General features: G+C 42.2%; 5 protein-coding genes across 19 annotated transcripts in view; 2 read left to right on the forward strand and 3 right to left on the reverse strand.

Moving 5' to 3' along the window:
* LOC125765425 (NGFI-A-binding protein homolog) overlaps positions 1 to 1,595 on the forward strand; it is a 28,371-nt gene extending 26,776 nt beyond the window's left edge. The window contains exons 5-7 of one of the 2 annotated variants that reach the window (XM_049430576.1): positions 538 to 632; positions 839 to 911; positions 998 to 1,595. In XM_049430576.1, the coding sequence (XP_049286533.1) occupies positions 538 to 632; positions 839 to 911; positions 998 to 1,219 (390 nt within the window). In that variant the 3' untranslated portion in view covers positions 1,220 to 1,595. The remainder of the gene's footprint in view (positions 1 to 537; positions 633 to 838; positions 912 to 997) is intronic. The other variant, XM_049430577.1, reaches the window with a different exon arrangement.
* A 798-nt stretch (positions 1,596 to 2,393) lies between these two features.
* Positions 2,394 to 5,683, reverse strand: LOC125765439 (venom protease). 2 transcript variants are annotated; one of them, XM_049430616.1, is made up of 6 exons: positions 5,312 to 5,683; positions 3,880 to 4,194; positions 3,347 to 3,809; positions 3,204 to 3,279; positions 3,045 to 3,129; positions 2,394 to 2,952 (listed from the first exon to the last, which is right to left on the reverse strand). In XM_049430616.1, exons 1-6 carry the CDS (start codon positions 5,370 to 5,372, stop codon positions 2,510 to 2,512), a joined length of 1,443 nt encoding a protein of 480 aa, XP_049286573.1. In that variant the 5' UTR covers positions 5,373 to 5,683; the 3' UTR covers positions 2,394 to 2,509. The 2 variants fall into 2 exon arrangements, with proteins under 2 accessions (XP_049286573.1, XP_049286574.1); XM_049430617.1 differs by having other exon boundaries at positions 3,880 to 3,966; positions 5,312 to 5,682.
* A 589-nt stretch (positions 5,684 to 6,272) lies between these two features.
* On the reverse strand, positions 6,273 to 9,593 carry LOC125766058 (venom protease-like; the record flags this gene model as incomplete). Its single annotated transcript, XM_049431642.1, has 3 exons — positions 6,273 to 8,221; positions 8,477 to 9,325; positions 9,411 to 9,593. Coding segments are annotated over 3 exons (1,176 nt in total), but the record flags the coding sequence as incomplete, so codon positions are not given.
* On the reverse strand, positions 9,591 to 11,369 carry LOC125765464 (mucin-2-like). The gene has a single exon (XM_049430648.1). It carries the CDS (start codon positions 10,439 to 10,441, stop codon positions 9,662 to 9,664), a length of 780 nt encoding a protein of 259 aa, XP_049286605.1. The 5' UTR covers positions 10,442 to 11,369; the 3' UTR covers positions 9,591 to 9,661.
* Positions 11,370 to 12,951: 1,582 nt separating this feature from the next.
* Positions 12,952 to 17,710, forward strand: part of LOC125765416 (neprilysin-2) — a 61,399-nt gene continuing 56,640 nt past the window's right edge. For 2 of the 13 annotated variants that reach the window (XR_007418556.1, XM_049430541.1), the window contains exons 1-6: positions 13,247 to 13,402; positions 15,010 to 15,140; positions 15,854 to 15,994; positions 16,060 to 16,305; positions 16,383 to 16,597; positions 16,694 to 17,663. Coding sequence is in view for 12 of the 13 variants with exons in the window: in XM_049430541.1 (XP_049286498.1) it covers positions 13,371 to 13,402; positions 15,010 to 15,140; positions 15,854 to 15,994; positions 16,060 to 16,305; positions 16,383 to 16,597; positions 16,694 to 17,663 (1,735 nt within the window). In the remaining variant the exon portion in view is untranslated. Of the gene's footprint in view, positions 13,403 to 15,009; positions 15,141 to 15,853; positions 15,995 to 16,059; positions 16,306 to 16,382; positions 16,598 to 16,693; positions 17,664 to 17,710 lie in introns of all 13 variants that reach the window. The other 11 variants (XM_049430537.1, XM_049430539.1, XM_049430531.1 and 8 more) reach the window with 11 other exon arrangements.

Raw genomic sequence — 17,710 nt, forward strand, 5'->3', positions numbered from 1 at the left:
TTCGTCTTCTTTAGAATGACTATCAGCCATTTATTAAGGTGATGTTATGTTTTTTGCTGTGTTTTGCAGTAAAACACCTTCTGTTATTTTTACTATCAGTTTATTGTAACAAGCAATATTTCTTCTCCATATCGGGAAATTTTAGACAGTAAATGACATACAAGCTTACGAATATGTTTAACACACCTTCTCATCACATTTGCACGTTCAATTAAAAGGCACTCTGCAGAAAAACGTACGATCTTTGCTTTGAATGATGCATTGCATTCGACCATTTCAGAGTGCTAGATCTGCTTCACTGCTTACGCTTCTGCTGTAGTTTATCATTTTGTTTCTCTCTTCTTTTATGCATATTTATTGAGTTTCGTTTTTTTAAATTTTGCATTTTAGTTTTCCAAATCGTAAAGTAGTTTTTACACTTTAGCTTGCCGTACACTAACAACGCTTACACGCTTCTATCGCACGAACAAACGTTACCCAATAGTAAAATGAATATTGGATGATACTAATTCCCTTGGCCTTTGTACACATTCCCAGGAAAACTCCGATGACAATCGGGACATTTCGAGCGGCTCCATTTACCAGCAGATCAGTGACAAACCCTTCGATTTAACTGATTCAAGTAAATTTTCGTGAGTATTTTTTCTGTAGCAGAAAGTGAAAACAACCCTGTATGTAACACTCCAATACCACCACCAAACTGTGGGTTGTTTGATCTTGGAGAACTTAAAGCTAACATAAATGTGTAGAATAGTTCCTATGTTTAGTGTAGTTTAATTGTTTTTAACCTTACTAAATGTGATATTTTTGTTTCTTTGCTGTTCTTTTCTCTTTCCAGATACACTAGATCCGAATTTGATGACACAGATTCTCGATTTAGTTTTAGCAATTCAAGTTCGTCACCAGTTCAAGTAAGGGGGGAAAACAACAAAAATATTACCAGGAAAAAAAGAAAGAGAAAATTTCACTGTATCGTTTTGTACCGTTCACTCCACAGGCTGGAAATGGAGCCGACCGAGATTTGAGCGATCCCGACTTTGGCGACTTGCGTGCACACACACCCCGTGTGCTGGATCCTATCGGTGGTTCGTTGGGCGTACAAGTCATCTCTTCCTCCGGTGGTCACATCATTGCTGTTGCCAATCCGGCCCTTGCACTCAGTCCAGCACTCAGCGAAGCGATCTCCATCAAGCGGGAAACCATCTCGCCGGATCTCTGAACTCCGATCTCAACGCACGATTCACACCAACACTTAGAGTACCGTTTACGCACTGTATCATAGCCTGTAGGAATAGGTTCTATTTTTTTTAAGTTTTTGTTTATTCTGTTTTGCTTTCTGGTGAAGGATTTGGCAAAATTTTCGTAGGTCAAGGCATCTCGGTTTAGGTTGTGCTAGTCGGTTAAACTTTTTAAAAGTTTGTTTTAATACATTTCATATCCGCATACATGCTATTGAACAATTTAGGAACAAAAGCAACGTACTTACTTGAGAAACTTTAGTGCAACATGCCGTTTAAGGCTGCTATCGGACGAGATAAGCAGCATAATAGAAAAGCATAGGAAAGGCAATTGGAAATCTTTTTTTGGCAATTTAAAAAAAAAAAAAAATCACCTTTTTTGTTAGTTTGTTTCAGTTTGTTAAATATTTTGTTTTTGTAAGAAATTAATAAGAAAACAAAACTCCTTCTCTCCAGTGCAAATTCCAATTCCGCCCAAAAGACTGTCTAATAAAGCAAACTATAGGACTGCTTATTTATAAATGTAGGTATTTGTTTGTTTGTGCGTCATTTTTTTCCCTTTTTTCGTTGAGTTTAGAAAATTAATACATTTAGTTCTGTTATCGTACAAACAAAATAAAACTAACATAGGAAGAGAGAGAATACATAAATAAAAACCTCTTGCAGTAGATTCACTTTTAGTATACTTTAAAATTATTTTCGAATGGCACAGTGGACAAACGAAAAAGTGGACATAAATCATTGGAAAACAATTGAAACGATAGAACAAATAATGTAAAACAAAACACTTTTGTGTTACAAACAGTATGTATGATAAAATTTGCAATAATAATAACAAATATAAAATTGACTTATTTACTCAAAACACAAAATAAACTGTTAGCCCTGTCGCAATTTTAAAACCAGAAGAAGCCGCATAAACTGTACTGAATGTAAAATTGTTAGAATTCCTCTAATTATGCACAACAAATATAAACATTTAAAAAGCAAATGATAGTTGTATATGCAAGAGAAAAAGAGGTGGAATACAAATGTGGTACAAAAGCAAATGATAAAGCTAACTATCGTCTACTATCGTTCGTCTGTGTAAAAGGGTGTACAAATGCCAGTATCGGATAGAATAAAAGCGCATTAAAGCATAACACGTGGCGGGTGTTTTCATTCACTTTGTACTGAACATACACTAATAATACAATTTATTGCAAAATTAAAAAAAACATGTCTGAGCAAAACCACAAACAAAAAAATCGTTAGCCGCTGGCAAAACGTTTCTACAGCGGTTCCGCCACCTTTTGCTGAATCCAATCGACGAAGCTGGCCACACGCGTGTACACACCGGGTACTTCAGCCCGGGCGCATCCGATACCGTACGACACGATACCGACCTGGAAGTAGTGGAAATCGGTACCGAACCGTTGCGGCAACATTAGCGGACCACCACTATCGCCCTGGCACGAATCCTTGCCACCCTCGAGCACACCGGCACACATGACCGCATTGTCGAACTGCTTCTGGGAGAACACTTTGCCGATCTTGTCGTACAGCGTGCGACACTCATCGTTCGCAATGATCGGTATCTGCAGCTCCTGCAGTACATTGGCCGATTTGCCACCCTCCTGGGTACGACCCCAACCGGCCACGAACGGTGTGTAGCCGATGAAGTTCTTGCTACGGATCGTATCACTCAGCGGCAAACAGATTGGTTTGATCGCATCTGTGAAAGGGAGAACAAAAATCTCGATTAAACTGTAGCTTGTTGAAGGCCACACATCAGGGTCACCGTTACAAACACAGACGTATCCTTACCGCTGAATTGCACCTCGAACTCCATATACAGAACCGCCAAATCCGTGTGTCCGTCCTTCTTATCGTAGGATGGATGCGTTTCGTACTGCGCAGAAAAGGGAATAAATCAGTTAAAGTCAAAACTCCTTTCACCGATCCCGACCTTCGGGAGTTACTTACCCGCACAATGGGTACGTCGACGTGTTTCGTTTCCGTATCAGTGGCCGTATCGTGCTCACCCAACCGCACCGATGATCTGACCGGGGAGAGATCGAATAGAACGTTACCTTGCATGCGTTTAGTGTACAGTGCGCTCTACTTACAGATCGCGCCGAATGCAATGGGCCGCCGACAGTACGTGTCGCTTGGTGATGAGTGAACCGCCGCACTTGAACGAAACCTCGCCGAGAGCATTCTTGTAACCGACCAGTGCCATCCAGGGCCATCCATTTAGCTCAGCCGGTACCCCACCGACAACACGGTTATGCTGCACGAGACTGACCCCGCAGCCAGTTTCGGGCGTATACAACTTGGCCGGACCTACGCCAGATGGAGCTGGTGGCGATGGTGTTGGTGGTGCCGGTGGAGCCTCGGTGACCGGTGCTGGAGGTGGTGGTGGTGGCGGTGCTGTTGGTGGTGCCGGTGGAGTTTCTCGCTGCAGCGGACAGCACACGTTCGGCTGGATGTAGTTACAGACCGCATTCGATTGCCGTACGTACTGCACATACTGGGGATCCTTCTGACGCTGCACGAACTGATTCAGCACCTCGGGACAGCTGCGAATGCCTGCGAAAAATGACGATCGTTAGTGTGCCGTTAAAACGCGATCAGCTTCTCCACACAGCGCCACACATACTTATGCAGTATCCTTCGCGATTGTCCGGTCCAACACAATCGGCCGTACGCAGCGGTGCCAGCGACGTTGGTGGAGCCGTCGTTACCTCTACAAAAGGAGATGAAGTTGTAGTGGAATCGTACTCCACACCGTCACTGCAGCAAAGGATCGGGCTGCCGTTATAGTTGCGATTGCCACAGCTGCGCTGGGACGCGAGCAAGAAGTTTACCGTCTCCTGGTTCCGATTGTACTGGTACAGTCGTATCAGGGATGAGCAGTACTGGAACACCTGGCAAACGCCTATCTGTCTGTTCGGGGTATAGCATGAACTGCCAGCTGAAAGAGGCGTACCATTTTTTTGTTGTTTGGTGAGCAATACCGCACAGGGCACTCGAAAAAAAAAACAAACCCCCCACAACCGTATGAAGCGAGTGAACAATGGAGTGACTTGTTTCGTGCATGTTAGTGTCACGCATGTTTTTGATAACGTTGCGAAGCTTCGCATGATCGGCAGATAATGTGCAATTGAACATTTATCGACACACCCTGTGTTTTTGAGGGGGGTCCGAAATAATCATACACTCACAAGCAGCGTCAGAGTGTAGTTCAACTCCATTCCACAAGCATATTAATTGCTGTTTTCGCATGGTCTTCTAAATTGATTGTTTTGAACAGTGAAGTGCTTAGCATTCGCATTAATGGCAAGCATTCACGTAACGTTCCACAATCGTTTGAACGGCTCCTTCGGTCAACAAGTAAATCGCACATTCAAGCTGACCGACACCACCAGTTGAGATTGTTTGACAAGTAGCTCACCATCATCATCAGCCTGATCATGATCGTCATAACCGACTCGATCGGGTGTGTGTGTGTTATCGATTAACACCATCCAGCTCGATGCAAACTTTGTGGCAAACCGATTGGATGGTAAAACGGCTCACATTTGACCATGACCATGAGCTGCGTTACAGTATCAGTCGAGGCGAACCACCTACTCGCTAACGAAAATTGTTGAAGAACACCACGCCAATGATACGCTTCACCTTTGCAAATGAATTGTCTTCGGTACAGTCGCTAACCAACGATGACGGAAGACAGCAACATGCGATAAAGCAGTGAACCGATCAATTTCACCACCGAAAAAAACAAACAAACCGGACTTAACCTTCCAAAAAACGGTTGTAACACGATTGGAAGCAACGTTTCGGTGCACTTGAACTGAAGCGCATTTCATTGGAGGTGATCGTTCCACGGTTCGAGCGATTGTTTCTTAAAGGAGTTGGTATGACCTTGGCACTGGTTTTCCCTCAGGGTCACCGATCAAGCTCGCCGATGTGTTGTGTTTGTGCGGGTATGTGAGATGATCGTGTGTTTTGTTTTTCGAAATGAAGTAGTGTAACACACCACTGTTTCACCGTATGGAGATAAAAAAAAAGATCATTGACGATCGTACCTTGCGGCTGCACATTGTTTATAACCATACAGGAAAGTATAATGACCGTAAACTTCCACATTATGCTCGCGTAAATCTGCACTTATGTAACGTTGTAGACTTCAAATCTTGATCTTCACTTTTTTTTTGCTATCTCGAAATCTCGCGGTGAGAGAGAAGAAAAGAAAAAAAAACACTTGTAAGCACTCAGCACATCTTCTACCGCGCGATGTACGGTGTGGACCTCCTTCTCGATCAACCGTAGCGTCAACACTAAACTTAACCCGTTTCTTCGGTAAAGATTTTAAGCACGCAGCCCTGGCAGAGAATTGCGAATCAGAAGTCGGAAGTTAGCGATCGTAAACACTGCCACCACCACCACCACTATGAAGCTACCCTTAGTGCTGGGGTGACGGGGGAAAGGGAGAAGATCGTCACCGTTCGCACACACTCATAAGGCTCCGAGCGCGCACGCTCGCTTGTTCTCGGAGGACCACCGGTTCTCCAAAAACGGCTCAGTGTATTGCTCCTGTGCGTGTGTGCTGCAAAAACCTTTGCCACGATGCGCATTCGCTGTAGTGTGACTATCAGAGTGGAGTCAGCATCGGTACCCTCTCATCGGTCTGAGAGTCTGGGAATCCCCGTCGGGTGGGAAGATCAATTAGGTTTCGCTGGACAAAGCATTAGACAGCGAAAAACAAACAGTCTGTCTATTTGAGCTCCACTGCTAGGATTTGCTACGTGTTGCGTTACTCATGTGATTGGGAAATTACTTTGCTTTCTTTTTGTAACACTTGAAGAAGGTAAAAACATAATATTTCCATATGTAAAATTTAAAAAAAAATCATTCATATTCATCATATGATTTCTTTCCACCTGTAACGAGCTAAGGGTTGATTCAAATATTACGTAAAGCAAAAAAATGATAAATTTTGACCTCCTCTCCCCCTTACAAAAAGTAATGCGGAAAGCTTCCCCTCTCATCCCCCACCAACCATCCTGTTACATAAATTAAAGAGGACTTTTAACTGGTTTTATCATGCTAGTAGACCAGTTCGATACTTTTTATGTACCGTTATGCTAAACGATCGTATCAAGGTGAATTCTTGCAAATCACACAGAAATGTAGCTTTATTTTTTATTTATATATTTTATGTATAACAAGTTTGTTGACATTTCTAAAATATAGAAAACACAACCGTTCCGTGGTCAGATCTGCTACTTATAAAAAATCTCCAGAATTTTAGAAGAATACACTCTCCTCCTGTGCATCAAATACTAACGCAGGTACTAAGCCCCACTCCTCCCAACTTCCAGTGTTACGTAATAGTTGAATGATCCCTAACCAGACACTAAAAGCCATCATCAATATGCATATGCAACGAAAGCTTAGCAATGGCATTAATTGATCTCTGAATGAATGCAGTTGCCGATAAAATCTCTCGAAGCGTGGCTGGCAGTCGCATCGTGAACAGGCGTGTCAAAGCGTGCATTTAACATGCCGATCGTGTCCGCAGAATTATTGATGGTGCCATAATCTCATGCTATACATCTTACTTACTTCTGATCACTTCTGTACATGCGCCTCATGATATCGACAACACGAGGATCTTGAACTTTTGTTTGTGTTTCTTTCTTCAAAGGATTTGTGCATGATTTAAAACAAACAATCGTTTGCTTAACCGATCACTTTTGAAAACAACACATTTTTTTATTTCCAACAAAATTATGTAACTAAGAACTAGTTGCAATCGTTTAACGCATTTTAAATTCCATTTGTTATGTTTTGTTCTGCTTCTCGATTTTTTTAAATAAATGGTAATACCCATTGACTTTACTAGGAAGGTTTCCTTCGTTTCAAGGCTCCCGTTGGAACTTGTTTAAAGTGTCTATGTATGTCAAGTACGGCGCAATTTATTACATCTGCCTTTAATGTCGTCCCGGCTAATCCTCCGGAACTGTCATTTTGTCTGAAAGGATTCACAATCCATTTTTAACGATAATTGTGATGATAAGAAACAGAAAAATAATTTCGCTATTTAACCTTTTGACCGATACGAACTAACTCTCGACTCGGTTCGCTATCTAAATGTGGCATTAGAATAAAATAAAAATAAAAAGATCTTTCATTTACAAAGTTCTTCCATCCACTTAAGCTGTTTGTATTGACCCAAATCACTAAAGAAGTCAATTTTATTATCACACAGCACTTTAGCTTCGAGAGCGCAGTCAGTGCAATGTAGCAAAAACACCAAAATACACACACCAGCAAAAAATTAAGTGAAGATTGTCAACCTCTCCGTGCCGTTCAAGGGCCACTGGGAAACCGGCTTGGTGAATCGCCTTAAACTTGAATTTACATTTTATTCGGCAGCAGAAATTGAAGGAAGGTAAACAGACCGCCAGCCATAAAACTGGTCTTCTCATTAGCAACCGGTTCCGAGACGGTGGCCCGTTCTGTGTAACTTTTGCATCCGTCTTCGTGGAGTTTTGTGCGATTTCTGTCCGCATCCGCAAAGCACAGTAGAAACAAAACAAAACAAAAATCGACAAAACGGACGATCATACACAATCGAAACGCTATGAAATTGGGAATATGCTACAGTTCTTCCATGCAAATGTAAAATCTTTACGGCGAAAGAATGCACAGTAGTAGTAGGAAGAGCGCTGATCATGATCACGATCATGAACGTGTTCTGCTTTAGATGACGTAAGCCTTAAAAATCGGACAGCTTGGTTTAGATAGTGCAGTTCATTAATCATCCAGCGCCATCTTGGACATAAGGTTCAGAAATTGATGTTCGATTCGATCCAGGAAAGATATGACGTGACTTTCACGTAGACTCCCGGAAAACCGGCACGTGCACATTCGTAACCGTACGAGACGAGCCCAATTAGGGTGTAGTAATAGTACTGACCGTTCGTTGAAAGCTGCAACAAAAGCGAGAAAACCATCAATGAAATACGGTAGCAAGCAGCATGATTCAGCCGTCCAGAGTACGTTTAGTATGCTACCTCACCTACTAACGTCCTTGGTGGAAGTTGTCCGGAGGTGCAAAACTAAACACTTGGCACTGTTTTAGCGTGTATTGGATATTAATCACTGTCAACAAGACAGTGACGCATAACGCATGCTCAGTGTATCATCCCTACCAAGAGCCTAGACGCACTGCACACTATACTAACCTCGGGTAACATTAGCGGGCCGCCACTATCTCCTTGGCAGGAGTCTTTGCCCCCTTGGGGGAAACCAGCGCACAGTACCGTGTCGTCAAAGATTTGGCCGGGAAAGTACAGCTTATAGTTGAAGGCACACTGGTCAACCGGAAGCACTACCACCTGTGCCTCCTGCAGCTTCGTAGCGGAAGGACCATTGAACGACACAGCACCCCAACCGGCTATGAACGGTGCGTAATACGTTATATCTTTCGTGCGCTGTTTCGTATCCAGTGGCAAACAGATCGGTCTAATCGTTTCACTAATGATGACCGTTTTCTGCAGCAATACAAGCGCAATGTCGTTGTGGATAGTTTTCTCATCGTAACGCTCGTGCACTAACCAACGCTGGATGTAGACGTCAATCGGATTAGCACCGTCCTGATCCGATGTAATGTCATGCTCGCCGAGCCGCACAAAGTACAGCCCTGTCTGTATGCAGTGTGCCACGGTAAGCACGTGGGTTGTAGTAATCAGTGTACCACCACACAGAAACCGGGGCCCACTGCTTAGCTCGAAGGATGACGATCGATAGCCCAATGCTGCCATCCACGGCCAAGCATTCAGCTGTGCATCGACACCACCGACGACACGCGTATGCGTTGCATTAGACATACCACAGCGATCGGCATCGTTGGTGGGTAGTTTGATCGTGCCAGTGCTGGGCGCTACCGTGCCGGAACTAGGATTGAATCCACCACCGGAAATGCTTGCAAAAAAGAATGACCCGGGTGCTGTTGTAACGGTTGGAGCGCTGGTGACGACGCTACTCGTCGTATTTGTGCTTTGATGGGCGAATCTTAACGTTGGACAACAAACCTTTACAATGAAAATGAGAATGGAAATAGGTCGCTTTAATCTCTCGTACTTCGACGTTATCCATGTATGGAATTATTTAATTTACCATGGGTGTCACATCACTGTAACCACAAACGGATTGTGTCACATAGTTCTCAATCGATGGATCGTGCAGATTCGCGTTACGGATCAGCAGCTGTAGTATGAAGTCACAGTTTACGTACACGATGCATATACCGTTCTGGGCGTTTGGCGTTAGGCAACTGTCATCTGGAAGAAGAAAACACGCGGGTCAACGGATAAGCATTTTTGATCTGCATTAGTCACGAAATCCAAGTTCATACTTTCTACAAATGCTCAACTTCTAGCAGTAGTCACCAATATCGCTCGCGGATCAATGCACGGACATCCGTTGAAAGTTTGCCTAGGATCGATGCTAGGCATTGGCTCAAAGCCCGAAAACGTTGTGGACGTTAGCACAGACGGTGGACAGGTGGGTGGAATCGGTGGACAGGAAACGGTCGTTATGGAAGGAACCGTACTGGTAAGAATCGGTGGATTGATCGTCGTAAGGAAGGTTGGGAACGTTGGCAGCGGTGATATACCCGTTACGGGAGTAACGGGTGACAGTGTGGACGTTAGTATAGCACCAGGAATAGTACTACCCGTGGGTGGATTAGTAAAAGTAACCGTAGGGAAAAGCGGTGTGCTTGGGGTAGAAGTAACACCCGAATTTGGGATACTATTGGTTGGAAACGTAGAACCGATGACGGTAGACGTGGATGTTTGAGTACTGAATGGTGTGGAGGTAAATGTGGGCACGGTAACTGTTGCCGTTATCGGTACTGTGGTAAACGTTAACGGTGCGGTTGGGCTTGCTGTTGCGAACGTGGTTGAAGTAAACGGTGGCCCCGTCGGGGTAGTTCCAGTGCTGAACGTCAGCGAAGGACTTGTCAGCGGTGTAAATGGTATCGTGGCGGATACAGTCGATCCAGGAAAGGTATAATTCGGTGGCAGTGTTATGAACGGGAATGGTGTCGTTGTGCGCAGATGATTCACACAGATTCCTTTCCAATGAGCTAGTTTCACCAGCCAGGGAAACATTAGCAGTTTCCAACAGATTTCGTCCAACGACATAACCTTCTCACCACACGACAGTTTCAACTGGACGCGTACAACCGATCAGAACGTACACTACTAACAGCTGGGCGGGTAATTTTTCTGCTTTTAAGCAATGGATGGATTAGTGCACAAAAACAGGAACAATAGAATCACATGCCGCTGGATAAAAACCTTCAATGTCATCGGTAATGTTCTTTGCCACTTGCCATCGAAACACTAGAATGTGTCACACTTTACGCGGTCAAGCTATGTATGACCAATAAGCATACAAAAATGGTGGTCAAACAAGGAGGAAAAAAAATGTGTGAAAAAGTCATCCCATTACCTCACGCACTTGACACTACGAACCATCGGACAGCGACAGATTTACTAGAGCATGGCATTTGAGCTTCGGGTTTCATGCTGGGTTTACCATCTGATGTGGTGACGAATGTGAAGAGTACCTCTCTTATTAGTGAGGTTTCATTAAAAAATCACCACAGTTATTAGCGATATCTACAGTACGTTGGCAACATGTAGCATACTGAAGCGTTGCTATTTACCAGAGTTTGTTTTCACTGCTCATCATGCAAACAAAACCCATATTTTTAGAGTATCACGTATGTATAAAATGCATTGTTTTATAATTAATACCTCCTCGTTTTAATTAGTTTACTTACTTTGTCCAAATGCGAGAAGAAACAACGAGAAATATATGATCGATGTTAAAATAATCATTTTGTATCGAAAAAAAAATGGTAGAATGCGAATAAACCGTTCGTGATCTATATGGTACAGTAGCTAAACTTCAACTGGACAAATCTTTGCACATCGCAAAATGTTGCTGATTATTCGAGCAAGTATTAATGCCTGAATTGTTCGACTGGGAGGTTTTTGTTGCGTATAGTTTCGTTGTTTTTTTATACATACAATTTGGTGCAAAATATTTCCGACATTGTGCGGTGTTTGGTGTTTGGAATGGAGTAAGGCGAAAAAATGGGCCTACAATTGCACGACAGTTGTTGGATAATAATTTATGGCAGGGATCTCCAATCTATGACCTACAGCGATAGATACAGCATAATAATAACACTAAAACAAAACAAAAAAAAAACGCAAACATAATGTATTATGATAGTAGGTTGATGTCGGTTGATTATTTTTACCCGTGCTGTTAATGTCCAATTCGACATTTGAATTGAAATGTAAGACAGTAGATGAGTATATAGTTTACAAAATTACACATATACCGCTTTTGCGCGTGATAGAAGGTTTAGAATTACTTAAAAACCGAAAGATACGCAATTTAGGAAGAATGTTACGGAAATGTTAAATATGTACGGTTGGAACATGAGTAGTTGAATGCCCATTTTACATTCGAATTTAAGGCAAAGAGTAGAAAGACCCCATACGTTATCCTTTCACACAAGTGTGCATGCAAAGCACGAAAAAGCAGAGCGAAAGAGTAGAAAGAGCCCTCAAGTTGATGAATAGCATCCGGGATAGGTTTTTATTCAGCGCCGTATTGAATATCGAAAGATTTGATAATGCTCCTGATGTAGAAACAGGCGTATTAGTGTATATTAGGCGTAATAATCTATACCAAAATGGACTATAAATAAAACATTAAATTTAAATAACATGATTTAAAAGGAACTATTGTTGCTATTACGGCAATATCAGCTATTAAAGTCGTTCTCTTCTTTTAAGCAACCTGGTTAATTTCGAGCTTATCTAACTATTCGTTGCATCATTAACGTTACATGATCAAAAATGTACCAGCCACTAAGAACTATCAAGCATTTCATTAAATTTTTATTAATCCTTACTTGTTAAACATAGATGGATTGTGTTTTACTTATATGTTTATTTTTGAACAAAAAAGCTACTGAAAATACACGTAAAATTGATGCATCAGCTAAGGTTACACAAGCGTTACACACAAAAATTGAATCATTTCGCAACGCATCCATAACGCGCCTGAATCTATGCAACGCGCATTATGAAATATTTCAAATTTCATATTATTTATTTTACACCCTTTTGCCGTTTTACGATTTGTTTCAATTGCATAACGAAAGCGATCACAGCGAATTTGTTATGTTATAAAGATATTTCTTTACCTTAAAAAATATTTAACACATGTTGAATAGCGTTGGACTAGAATAGGATTTCCGAATTGTTTAAAATTGATTGCTCAAAAGAGCTTTGAAGATCATCTTCGCCATATTACTATACCTGAAGGATGTTGGGATTGATGATCGTTTGCGATACGTGATGCAAGACGAACACATTAGTTCGAGAGAGTATCAGAATCTCAGTTGCCAGAGAGCTTTCGGAGAGCGCAAACTAGCCAACCGGTGTTCCCGGTAACGGAGAGTAAAACCGTCCCAAACAAAAACCAGCGCTCCGACAACCCCTACACTGAGTCGGGCCCAAGAGAATAAGGAGAAAGGAACACTACTACTAGAGGGCAGTAGCATGAATTCCACCCGGTGCTATAAATGCTCACAACTTGCGGACGAACCGTTTCAGTTCCCCCGTAGCAGTGCGACCTCACGAAGCAGTCTTACTTTCGCTTTTTCTGTTGTCTATCATACACGATCGTGTATTGACTGAGTGCGTGTTTATACGTATTTATGAATGGAAAACTTTGAACTTTTAAAAACTTTCAATATACGGTGCCCATTAGTATTTCGTAAGTGTGATTAGCGCATCCCTAACTCCACGGAACGGAGCTTTCGTGCAATTGTGGTGGTGAGTAACCACAATATATAGATTGTGACGATCATGCAAGTTCCAGTAGACCCCATAGTGTGAAATGTTCTTGCCTGTGCCGGAATATATTATAAAGATAAAGTGAAACTGCCGAGGTCAGTGATCGTAATTCGCGAAGTGATCTGTGGAAGAATAAGTGAAGATCGCATCGATCGGTGCCTTAGCTGTACAGCAACACCCAGCCCAAATGGCCAGCAATACGATGCCGACGGTTATCAAGTACGTACCACCAATTGTGAGAATTGTGCACTTTCTTTATGAATTAAATCTCCCCGACTTATCATTTTTTGTATACAATGTCCGATCGCTGATGATGCAGTAAGGCTGGAAGTAATAGTGTGTTGAATGTCGGTCATTTGAGAGTGATTGGTTATCCAAAGGACTCACCTATATGCCATAAAGGTATATCCACGAACTGCCCAAAATGTTGATCGTCAATGTCCCATTTTCGATCATATTTATTCTCTTGCTAATCGTTTCCATAGCAAAATCATTACGCCACCCAACCCCAACCCAACGTCGGACGAGTAATAGACACATCAATCGATGTTCGTCGATTGATTCGGACATACGTCCAAAAAAGACAAGTAAACTATGCCAAATCGGGATGACATTCAACATTCGTACGAAGACCGGTTTCTAAGCCCTGTGAGGAAAGTCAGGTTTTTTACCGCAACTGTACGGCAGGTGACCTGAGTTCGTGCTGCCGGTCGACACGTTTGGAAACGCGTGTCGAAATTTATCGAAAGAGATTTGATGATGCAACGAATCAAATAGTGACCAGACAACAATGTTTTTGCTTTTCAACACACCATTCACACGATTGTAATTATTATTATTATTTAATCGAATGAGTGTATGGCCACACAGACAGCCTAAAGACTGACTAAATGATAAACATAAAAAGCTTAGTAGTAATGGCATATAAAAGCAACAAATTATTTTTAAATGTTAACGAGGACGAGTTGAAATCAAAAAGTTCGTAACGTTGTTTAACCTTCTCATTAATACTAGGATTGGGTTATTAAAACTGTACGGTTGCCCACGAAGGTGAGGAGCGAAATATGAACGTTTTCTAAGAGTTTGAGCTGAGGCGTAAATGTTTAATCTAGCCAGGAGAACTGGGCGTAAATTTTACTGACTAACAATTTGCAGGCTGAAACTTAGTTTGTTGTCAAAAATATCCCCTAGATCACGGACTTTGCGATTGCGTTGAATAGTATTGTTTAATAACGTCAATGAAAAATTTACGATCCTATTTGATATATGGAATGTGATAACGCAACATTTGCCAACAGATATACAAATGTCATTTAGTGCACTCCAGTTAGAGAAATTATCACAGATGGTTTGTAAAACGTAGCAGTCAGAAAGAACGGAGACAGACGTAAATATTCGGACATCATCGGCATACAGCAAACAGGCGTCTTTGGAAACTACACGTGTTAGGTCAGTTATATACAGAATGAACCTGTCAAGCTTTCAAACCTCATTTGTCTTGTGTGCGCAGCTTGTAATATGAGCAAGTCTCGTTACTAAAAGAGTCAAGAAACAATAGCAACAAAATTTCAAAGTAAAATGCAATTATCACACCGAAATAACTGCACCTCTTTACCCAGTAAAGCTGCTGTTATTTCCGATAACATTTGCGTAGGCATTTCGGAAGCAGATATCTGCTGTTCATGCATTAACAATTCATGACCTAAGGAATGCTTATCAAACTCGGTTTGAATCAAAACAATAGTCAAGGTGCAGTTATTTCAGCATTCTTCAGGCCAGGTTAGTAGAATGTGTCTCACACTTGTCTCCCATTGCTTCCTCCACAGAAATCCCAGCTGGTGGCATCGCCGAACCACGCTGGAAAAGATTCTTACGCTAATCAGTGTCGTGTGCGGAGTAGCCGTTGTGGCGTTAATTATATCGCTGCTCACCGTTGTGCTGACGGAACGAATTCAAAGTAAGTAAATCTCGAAAAGAGCATAGCTATACAACAAATAGGGAAAACAGCAATGATCACTAATGATAATGCATACAATCAACCTCAAACTATTATAGTTTTACACCTTTATATCTATTCCTATTAAGTGTTCTAAGTATTAAAACTTTATACTGGGGCTACAGAACAGATTTTACGAGGCAGTAAAAGTGATCTTTAAAATTTAACGGTTAGTGAGAGTTAATTAAAAACTTTTTTTTTAAATTATTGACCCTGGGAAACGCGATTACCGGGTATCAAATCCCATCCAGACCGTTCACCCGTAGCAAGGGTTGATACGTCCAGGCCGTTTTAAAGAAACAAAGAAAAAAAGTATTGATCCAAAATATTTTCCATGCGTTCTGCTATGAAAGTCTAACATCATGCTATTGACCAACTATTTGCCTTAGAATGACTCAGAAGTTCAATGCTTGTACATAAAAAGAATATAAAAAATAGACCACCTTCAGGGTGCAAAAAACAAATAATCACTCTTCCCAAAAACAGTGTACAGAAATTTGCGACATTGCCCTATTAAGGTTTTGAGGTTATTTGTTTGCTTTTTAACGGCATGTCCAAATAATTCTCATTTTTCCTTCACAGATCTCACCGTAAAGGAAAAATGCTTCCATGTTTGTGTTGTTCCATATATGTGTTATGTTGTATTTAAAATGTATTTACTCACTTTCTCACAGGTGAAAGTAGTTCGACGTCAGCTCAACCCTTGACCGCCGGAATTCGTTTCAAGGCTCTGCCCAAGCATCACAATTCATACAATGATGTTACTGAGAAGAGTGTTGAAGATATCTGCCTCACTCCAGGATGCATCCATTCTGGTTAGTATTGATTTGAAACATTGAAAAATGCGATCGCTAAATGCTACGTCGTTACGTCGTTACAGCTTCGAAGGCGCTCGACCAGATGGACCAGACGGTAGAACCGTGTGACGATTTCTACAACTACGCCTGTGGCAAGTTTATCAAAGAAACAACCATCCCGGACGAGAAGGTTTCGATGACTACATTCTCTGTGATTAGGGATCGTCTAAAGGAGCAGCTCCGACCACTGCTCAGCGAGGACATCTCTGATAGTGAAGCGACACCGTTCAAGCTCGCCAATAGCTTGTACAAGTTATGTATGAACAAAAGTAAGTAGATGTAAACAATTCTTTTGGCTCGATATTCGAAATGGTGTCTAACAGATGGCGGTATTCTTTTCACACAGCTCGTATCGAGGAGAAGGGAAATAAGCCACTGTTGGACATACTGGACAATCTCGGAGGATGGCCCGTACTGAAGGGAGACAGCTGGGATCTGGATTCATCCTGGTCGTGGGTGAAGTCGGTGAAGGATTTCCGAAACAATGGCTACAGTACGGATTTCTTCTTCGAATTCTCGATCGTAACCGATTCAAAGAATTCAACCAGACGGATCATTGATGTAAGTTTATAAGCGAGAATATCACTCAGATATTCCCTTGGAGATCCCTTAGATAAAAATTATCAAAGCTTTCATTTTACGCGTCTTCTTTCCCAGACTGATCAAGCTTCGCTAGGCATTAGCCGAGAGTATCTCGTCAAGGGCATGGAAAACCCTATTGTTTCCGCTTACTACGACTACATGGTCGATATGGCCGTATTGTTGGGTGCGGAAGAAGAACGCGCCAAACAAGAATTGCTCAATTCACTCAACTTTGAGATGGCACTGGCCAACATTTCATTGCCAAAAGAAAAGCGTCGTAATGCTACCGCTCTCTACAATCCTATGACGGTGAAAGAGTTCCAACAGCGCTATCCGTACACCGATTGGTTGGAGTACTTTAACGCCATCCTGAAGGACACCGACATTGTGATTGGCGAGGAAGAAGTTATCATTGTGAGTGTACCCACGTTCATGGAAGAATTGGGACCGCTGCTACAGAACACACCAAAGCGCGTAATGGCTAACTACGTGATGTGGCGCATCAGCGGATTCTCGTCGTTCTTCTTAACCGAAAAGCTACGTAAGCGACAACTGCAGTACAGTACCACAGTGAGCGGTAAACAAGAGCAAGAGCCTCGATGGAAGGAATGTGTTGACATTACCTCTAGCAACTTGCGGATATCAGTCGGTGCACTATACATCCGGAAGTACTTCCGAGAGGACTCGAAGCGTGCCGCACTGGACATGGTAAACGACATCAAGAACGTGTTCATAGACATTCTGGAAAAGGTCGAATGGATGGATGAGGTAACGCGCGCTTCAGCGTTGGAGAAGGTTTCGGCCATGGCTACCCACATCGGCTATCCGGACGAACTGATGGACGATGGAAAGATTGCCGAGTACTACAAGGACTTGGAGTTCCAGCCGGATAGCAACTATCTGAACACAATCTTGTACATGAACAAATTTGGTACGACAAAAGCATTCAAGAAGCTACGTATGCCGGTCAACAAAACTGATTGGATTAAGCACTCTAAACCAGCGATCGTGAATGCTTTCTACTCGCCGATCGAGAACAGCATTCGTAAGTGAGACACTCTGTAATTCATTGGATCGTCTACTGATCGTGAG

The sequence above is a fragment of the Anopheles funestus genome, chromosome 2RL (genome assembly GCF_943734845.2).
Source record: "Anopheles funestus chromosome 2RL, idAnoFuneDA-416_04, whole genome shotgun sequence".
Taxonomy (NCBI): Eukaryota; Metazoa; Arthropoda; class Insecta; order Diptera; family Culicidae; genus Anopheles; species Anopheles funestus.